Consider the following 8,983-nt stretch of genomic DNA (forward strand, 5'->3'; position numbering starts at 1 on the left):
CCCAACACTCCCTGAGACCATCCTGCATCCACCAGTTTCACCACTGTGTGTTGGAGGCAGACATGGTGGAGGTCGTTGCCACAGCTATCCTGACCATCTACAGGATGGATGCAGAGCTGCTGGTCCAGATGCTGAGAGTCTTCCTCCAAAGTCGCACGGTGACATTTGTGTGACAGTTTACCTGCATCACCGTGCAGTGGTGCTGCAGGGAGGCCCATTGTCCACTGGGCTGGCAGGACACCTGTGCTGCCGGGAGGCTGGAGGGCAGCCCCATAGGTGTCCTAGCCCTGCTGCCTCACAGGGGGGGTCTCTTGCCCCAGTTCCAGACCCCTCCAGCAGTGCTGTGAGATCCAGTGTGGACAAGCTCCTGGGCACATCATCTACTGCCATTGGTGAGATTCTCAGCAGTCAGCACTCTGCTCCCATTGCCATTCCCGTGGACCAAGAAGACCCCCATCAGGAGCCAGAGGAACCTATGCCCGGGCCCTCCACTGCCAGCTGGGACAATGAACACTGCCCTGGAGGGCCACAGAGAGCCCCAAAGAGGAGGACCAGCAGCCCCACGGACTTTCCAGGCAACAAGAGGCCATCACTGTGTCAGTGACCATGGAGAGTACCTTGAGGGATGGCCAAACCAAGACCAGGCCATCAGCTGGAACATGTGTCAGCCCTCAGGGCTTCCTTGTCATAGAATTACAGAATCGCTTAGGTTGGCAAAGGCCTTCAAGATCACCGAGTCCAACCAATCTCACTCTACCATGTCCCCTGCTAAAACATGTCCCTAAGCCCCCTATCTACATGACTTTTAGACATGTCCCAAATCCAATTATCCAAATACAATAAATATGTGAAAACTACAGAAAAAGTATCTTTGTTACTAACAGTGGAGGTGGCACTGCTATCCTCATCCTTTTTTGCCAAGGGTCTGAGAGGTCTACATATGCCAGGTACTACTGTGTTGTTGCCCCCAGAGACAAGTGCTGCCCAGCTCCAGGCCGACAAAGGACCAGCAGACAGATGCCAAGCAGCTGAGGACACTTGGTTTGTCTAGTTTGGGGCAAAGGAGGCTGAGAGGTGGCCTCATTGGTCTCTACAGTTTCCTGAGGAGGGGAAGTGGAGAGGAAGGTGCTGACCTCTTCTCCCTGAGCTCCAGTGACAGGACACATGGGAGTAGTACAAAGCTGCATCACTAAAGGTTCAGACTAGATATAAGGAGTGATTTCTTTACCAAGAGGGTGGTCGGTCCTAAAGCGGTGGTCAATGCCCCATGCCTGTCAGTACATTAAAAAGAGCCATTTGGAAAGTGCCCTTCATAATGGGCTTTAACTTTTTGTCAGTCATGAAATGATCAGGCAGTTGGACTAGCTGATTGGATAGACTAGGTCCCTTCCAACTGGAACTATTCTGTTGTACTACCTTTCAGTACCCTCAAATCAGAGTTGTTTGCCTTTCTCCTATTTTTGTATTATTCATTGCTATAAATATTATCTGATGAAGGAAGATAAAAATCTTCTTTTAAAGCAATCACATTCTTACAGAAAATGAGAACATACAAGCTATTCCTTCCAGCCCCATACAATATTTATAGGCTGTGTATGTTGTCTGTTATTGTGCCTTGTCCAATCTGGTTTTGCTTACGTAAATATTTTTGCCATTTGCTTGTTCACACTTCTAATTAACAGACTTTTGAAAAAATGTGTCACCAAAACTTTTTTTGAGAATGGGAACCACTGTGTGCATGTATATTGGCTATTGATGTGTGTAGTGTGGATTTACAGTTTAATGTGTACTTTAAGTCATGGATCAACCCTGAAGAGTTTATTATTTTATTTTTGTTCTTCTCTAAACTCCCTCTAGCATTTCTAAATCCTTAATGGGAACAAGGCCTAGAGAAAGGAGCACGATGTTCTGCTACAATGGCTCTCATTGCATTTTATCATCTTTTCAGCTATTTCATATACAATATTATGCTTTGGTATTTTCTGATTGTTATACAGACCATGAATATCCTGGCTTTCAGAGCTGCCTATCACAAATCCCATGGAAATTAATGCAATATGTCCTCAGTATATTTATATACAAAACTTAACAGAACTTTTAGAGACCTAAATTGTTTGAAGGAAACATGTTTAGTATAAAGCCTCAGAAATGTATGCAAAATGGGACATCTGCTCTGGCACATACAGATAGCAGAGTAGGCTGATCTTTTTACATATGTAAGTCATTAATTTACATGCCCCTTGAGGCATTTACATATCCTGAAAAGCATTGAAAAGTGTAATGACTGCCTGATATTTTAAGTTGTGGCTCCATTTGTAGGAGTAACAAGGGACAGTGGAGGAAAAATCTGCCATGTTATCTGATTGTCGATAGCATTAGATGGCCATTCAGCTACCCCAGAACCTTTGGGCTGATGCAGGCTTTCTCAGATCAAATCTCTCTCACGTGCAGTACAAGCAGGAAGGATGCTTGTGTGCAGGAGATTAAAGTCCTCATAAATCATGTCAGAATTGCAGGCCTTGCATTGTGTCTTCCCTGAGCACTTCCCATTTGTGATCCAGTGGAGCACCGTAGTGTATAAGGGGGAGGAATTACCATAACCCTAGTCAGCTATTGGGATTGACACACAGGCAATATGCTGATTGAATCACAAAAAGCATAAATGTATTCTTGCCTTTTTTTTTTTTTTTTTTTTTGAGTCATAAACCAAAGTATCTTTGGATGCTTTCTCTTTCAAGCAAATCAACTTGCCTCTACTCTGAGCTTTTGCTTGTAATTCACCAATTTCTTTTAGAGCTGTCATTGAATAAATAATAGTTAAATATCTGTCTGGCTTCTCTTTTATATGTGAGCAAGTTGCCTGTAACTCCAGTGATACGAATAAAGTGACTCATATGTCACTGTTGTGTCATGAGGGAGTTAGCCTTAAAGATAGGAAAATCACTAGGAGTCCGTGCCATGAGTCAACTGTAAAGATTATATCTTGGCAATGTTACTCATCTTGATTAAGACACATATTGCACACATAAAAAGTCCACTTCATTAGGGAAAGCAGAATCTAACACTGAGTTAAAAGATGTAGGATTAGCCATAGTATTTCTAACTTTTAATTTGGCGCTACAGCGGAATAATATGTGCTACTCATTCTTAAGTAATAAATACCAAAAATTTTTGTGTTCTATCCTTGGTAACTACCAAGCTCATATTGTGCAATAAACTGTAAAAGTATTTTTAAAACAATATGGTGTTAATAAAGGACATATTAATTGGATTTTCTGTAAGTTTTCTGCTAAATTCATTGTACACTGCCTAATTTCAACAGCATATTTATGTATTAGCAATTAGAAAAGGTTTTTAGAAGTTGGTACTTTATTGAAACTTCAGAAATGTTTGTGGTGCAATTTTACATTTCTGTTAAGTTCTACAAGAAAAGAGGTGCTTTTAGTCTCAGAAACTGCTCACATGGACTTAAGGGCTGTTAGAAAATCACAGTAATAGATTAACCAGGAATTGCAGGTTAACTGTCTCCTATTGATCACCAGGGGGATATCTGGCTGTACAGAACATTAATAAGATTTTAAGACATCCCACACTATATATAAGTCTTACTAAAGGAAAAAAGTTGAGGCAACTCTGAAAATTTTAATTCACGGGCTTGGTGTGTGTATGGGCATAGCCACACTCAGTCTTTGCACCTACCAAAATATAGTTGTTGATAGAACAAGAGGATGTATTACTGTGTTTATATTCAGTTAGGCAGATTTAACAGAGTACCTGATATTCACACCTTGCAACACTGATTAGCTACAAGTTGATTCACAAAGAAAACAAAAGCTCTTGCTTATCAAGTTATTTGCCATGGACTTTTCTTAAAACTTTCGTTGAAGCCTTTCGTACTAACAGTTATCACGGGCAAGGTTTGGCCCCGTGATAACCAAACTAACTAGCATGGCAATTCCTGTGTTTCCATGAAAAATGTCAATTTATATTGATAAGTCTCTGGAGTTCCCAGTTTCTGTGTCTTGTCTACCTTAACATTCTCATTTGAAGCTACAGTACAGTCATAGTCCAGTTAATTTCTAGCCATCCATGTTCCTTCACGTGAGAAACATTCCACTTCCAGCATAGTTTATGTTGTTTTGTGAGTTAATCACTGAGTTTCCAAAAGTTTTTATAATGTAAGAGGATGTGATACCTGTTTATACCCACTTGGGTAAAGCCCATTTCATGCTTAAACCCACTTTCCAGTCTCTGGTGGAGGGACTGGTAGACCAGCCAAGGATATTCTTTTCATGGAGGCTGATGTTGTTTTCTACAGCACAGGGAAGGCAGGCTGGAAGGGCACAGATAGGTATCTGTGCACCAGCAGAAAGCTGGAGCAGGGGAGCAGGGTCCCACTGTGTTCTGCCCCTCCCTCCAGACAGTGTGACTCCCCACCTTTCCCAGTATCACATCCTGAAGGGAAGCAGGCTAAAGATGGGTAAGGAGGCCATCTGCATCACATTTACCGCAGCTGAGCAGGAGGGGCTTTGTATGTACCACCCACACTCCAACATGAATACTATCTGTGGAAGGTAACTCCAAATAGTAGCTGGAGAAATAGTAACTTCAGCACAAGGAAGGTTTGTTATCAACTGCAGCTAATGCCTCTTTGTTGGAGTAGGACAATAAACATAATAGAAAATCATGTTGTAATTAAATCTAGTTTTGAACAAAAGACAAATTATTTATTTCTTTCTTCAAATGAAGCATAACACTAAGGTATAAAGGGAGTATAAATAACATCTGATTGTGCTCCTAAGCTCCATGCTATAACTTTCTTGCAATGACATCCTTCAACAAATTAACTACATCATTACTGTTAAGTATTAATTGCACAAAACAGATACACAAAATATATAATGAGCTAGAAAGAGGACAACATTCTTCCATTATGACAAACAACCGTAACAAGAAGTGGGAAAAAAAACCCAAACAAACCAAAACAATAGATCTAGGCTTACACAGATGGCAACACCGAGAGTTTTAAGTCCTCTCCTTGAACACATTACATGTGATAAATAATATGCAAAATATTTAAAGAATTTTATTGTTGCTTACAGAAGATACTTAGCAAGCAAAGAGACAGTAGCAATCACTGCCTCATGTCTCATATCCCCATCATTCAATGCAAATTTTTACATTTCATGCAATAATCCTGAGCTTATTTTCAGAAACATTGAAATGTCATCTATATTAATTACCAAATACACACAGAACCCAGCTATGGGGTCTATTGTATTATTAAGGCATGAAAAAGAATAACAGTTTATTAACTCTGAATTCCACAAATACAGCACAGCAGTTAGAAGGCTCAAAAAAGCTCAGAAAGTACCAGTGATTTCTGTGCCAAGGTCCTTCCAGAACACAAATCATCAGCTCCTGAAAAGGTACAGAATCAAATCCTGGCCTTGCTGACATCAGGGAGGTTTGCCATTGCCTTGACTGCTGGACCAAGCTTCAGAGCTATCAGGAGTAACTCAGACTCCTCTTCATATCCCCAAAAAAAACTGACAAAGTTCCTCTCACTCAAGTCAAGTATCAATTAAAAAACAATACCTATTGTTTTCTTGATTAGTATTTTATGTCTATAGAAAGGTTCTGTTCATTATGCAGCATGGCAAATCAATAAAAAGCCTTTTCAGAAAAAGCTTATTTGTTAGTCTGATTAGTACATTAAAAGAAGGGGGGAGCATCATGAGAAGAACCTCTGCCAAGACTATGTTCTATTTATAACTTATTTTCAATTTTAAAGTGTAAGCCAAACCAAGGACATGTCATGCAATTCTAGCCTCCATGGTTCTATAGCTCTTCTCAAAGACCAAGACCACTGCAGCCCTGTCCAGTTATCATGTGAAGAACTTATCATCTGCATCAACTGCAAGGGGCTACTAGCATCCGGGTTGTGCAGTTCTTCATACAGCTTCCATTTTACATTTAAGCTCTTGGAAAACACCCTGTAGGGAGTCAGGGTATTCCAATTCAATTAACTAAGCCATTGAAAAAAAAAGGCCAAACTGATAGTAAGACTTATGTCACATGTACAATTGCATTTCGTCCCACACTGGGAGCTAAACAAGCAGGTGATCTGTTCTCACTCTGCCACTACTGTTGCCTGCCCCTTATGTAGCTATTTGCCTGGTTCAGCTCAGAGTTTAGAGATCCAGTTGCCTTATCCTTCATTTACAGGTGTCATGGAAAGAACTGTGGTATGCGAGAGGGTCAGACGCTTTCATGCAGTCTTCAGCGCATACTTCTTCCCACAGCTGCACCCCAACCACCTCTTGACAAAGATGGCATTGTTCAATTCTGTCACTGCAAGGCTCCGAAAACTTCGCAAATGCACAACTCAAACTTAACCAATTCCATCTAAAACACCAAGTTATAATATTGAAAAAATGGTTTGTCACAATAAAGTTACCATTCAGGTAACTCATTACTGCCTTATTTGACATAGAAAAAAAACCAAGGTGGTTGGTATTAGTTACTAGGTAAGAATTTGCATGGGTTTTGGTTAACATCTACTTATAAATAAGTTAAAGAAGGCTAAGGCTATAAACTGGTACTGTTTCATTTATAAAGATTAATTTAATCTCTTCTCTTCTAAAAAATGTGTTAAGGAAAAAGGTGGCCAGAAGAATTACAGATGTTGTAAATTGTAATTTGGTTGTTAGGCTGTAAAAACCAAACACGTAAGTGAAGTTGAGCACAGTGTAAGAAAAAGCCAATTTTTAGTTAACAACTATTTACAAGTTCATAAAATCAACTGAACTGGAGTAGATGTTCTGTGTTTGTCACCAATATTTTATTGTAACTGGTAACTTGCACACTTTAGAAGAAAAAAAAAGAAAATAAAGTTTACTATATACAGCCTTTGTACAGGCTACTTGACTATACACAAGGCATAGTGATCAAACACAACCTAGTCTTCATGATAATTTGTGCACAAAAAGACACCAATCAGACATTATGTGAACATTACAGTGAAATGACATCACAAGTCCAGTGAAAATTCAGCATAATACAAAATGTATTGATCTACTGCAAATGACATCCTTTAAAACAATGAGCCTTTAGTCAGTAGTAACTTAACCAGAGTCTGATGCAGAGATCTGTTGTGTGGTTATAAGTCTTTTAAGCGAAGCAACCTCTGCAGATAAGCTTGCTATGCCCTGCTTCAAATAGAGGTTCTCTGACTCAGAGACATTGTAGATATTGTCCTTTACTTCAACAACTCCAGTTTTGCAACCACTCTGAATTTTTACGTTGAGTTCCTTCTGATGCCAGAGTTCTGGTTTAAGTGACCAGTCTTGGATGTTAGTCACTTGAACTGAGAAAGGAGTGTGAGAAGAATGCACCAAGTTTTGTGCACCATGTTTTTCAAGCTCAAAATGTCTTTTTGAGGACATATCAATGGGTGATGACAATTTCTGTGTTGCATCATAGTCATTATCCATTGCTTCCACTTTAACTTGCATGGCTTTGGCTTTAATTCGAAGCTTGTGAGGCAAAGCAGACGAATTCACTTCTGGAACTTTAACTGTTGCATGAACATTTTTATGTTCAACTGGGGAATGGATTGGACCCTTAGGAACCTGCTGTTCGTCTTCTCCATCAGATGACTTTCCAACCACACCATCATCAGTTTCTGATGTTCTGGGGGAGTTACTGGAGGACCTATTAACTTGCAAAAGAGGAGGAGAATGTGAGTACACATTAAAGGTGGCTCCCATGTAGTTTGGATATATGGATGCTTTGTATGAACCTCTGTCATCTCTTGTCTCTCTCTCTAGTTCCACGGGCTCCTGCTTTATAATCTGGAACTTATTTTCAGGACTTCTGCAGTTGCTTTGTATGCGACTTGGTTGATTATGCTCTACAGATGATATTTCAGCCACATCAGACATTGAGCTTTGAGGAGAATGTTTAATGACAGAAATACAACTGCCACCAACTATAGATGGTTCATGTTCATCTACAAATGAGCTAATACTTGACTTGGAACTCTGATAATCTTGGAAATACACTGTTGTTGAGCTACTGAGTTTCTGTATCTCTTGGGCATAGGCTGTAGAACTAATTAAACCAAACTTTAGTTTCAATGAAAGCAGTTCTGCCTTCAAAGTGGCATTCTCCTCTCCCAGTGCAATTAGTTTGTTCTCTAAGACAAGGTCATTTAGCCGTCGTTTTTCACGAGATCTTTTGGCAGCTTCATTATTTTTCCGCCTTTTCTCCCAATACATAGCATCTTTCTTTTCATCTGGAATGAATTCTCGCTTTCTCCGGCAAGCTGAAGATTTGCTTTTTCCACTGCTTGCTTCACCAAGTAGTATGTCTTCATTTGTAGACAATTCTTCAGACACTTCTGCTAAAGTAGACTTAAGTACCATAATTTTGTCCACATTGCTACTTGTGTCAACAGGTCCGTGTTCCTTTTTAAGGGTCTGCATTTTTCTCAGCTGCATCAGAAACAATTTGTAGCAGATCTGCAGTGAGCAACAGAGCAAACTGTTTCCCCAGTACTTCTCACTCCACAACTTGATAAAACCAGTAATTTTAAATCCACGCACATTCTGCTTTTTCTTTCATATTCTCAGACAGAGGTGCCTAGAACCAATTTTCTCAGCATAGGCAATGGGAATCTTCTTAAAAACCTAGAATAAATAGAGAATTTGATTACTACTTAGGAACTGCTGGTTCGGGACATGAAAAAGTAGCTTTTGGTAAAAAGCTTAGACTAGCACTTGGTTCAATAAAGCTGCTGCAATATGAAGTCAGCTCAACACTGAAACAACTGATATTCTAAGCTTTACGATACCTAGGTAGGTGATTTGCTTCCAAAACAAATACACAGTACGATCCAAGGAAAAGTCAACTTAGAAATACTTGAGTTGTGATCCTACAGTAATGTTGTCAATTAACTTTCTGTGACATCACTGACCAG

The 8,983-nt window shown here is 39.9% G+C and overlaps 1 protein-coding gene across 1 annotated transcript; it reads right to left on the bottom strand.

Annotated features, from left to right (window-relative positions):
* Positions 1-6,827: 6,827 nt before the first annotated feature.
* NFIL3 (nuclear factor, interleukin 3 regulated) lies at positions 6,828-8,691 on the bottom strand. The gene has a single exon (XM_008948451.1). The coding sequence runs from the start codon at positions 8,502-8,504 to the stop codon at positions 7,128-7,130; it is 1,377 nt and encodes a 458-aa protein (XP_008946699.1). The 5' UTR covers positions 8,505-8,691; the 3' UTR covers positions 6,828-7,127.
* Between the last annotated feature and the right edge of the window lie 292 nt (positions 8,692-8,983).

This window comes from Merops nubicus, unplaced genomic scaffold, assembly GCF_000691845.1.
Source record: "Merops nubicus isolate BGI_N331 unplaced genomic scaffold, ASM69184v1 scaffold52580, whole genome shotgun sequence".
In the NCBI taxonomy this organism is placed as follows: Eukaryota; Metazoa; Chordata; class Aves; order Coraciiformes; family Meropidae; genus Merops; species Merops nubicus.

Excerpts from the sequence above, each read along its gene's own strand:
- NFIL3 (XM_008948451.1), bottom strand. The coding sequence starts at position 8,504 with ATGCAGCTGAGAAAAATGCAGACCCTTAAAAAGGAACACGGACCTGTT.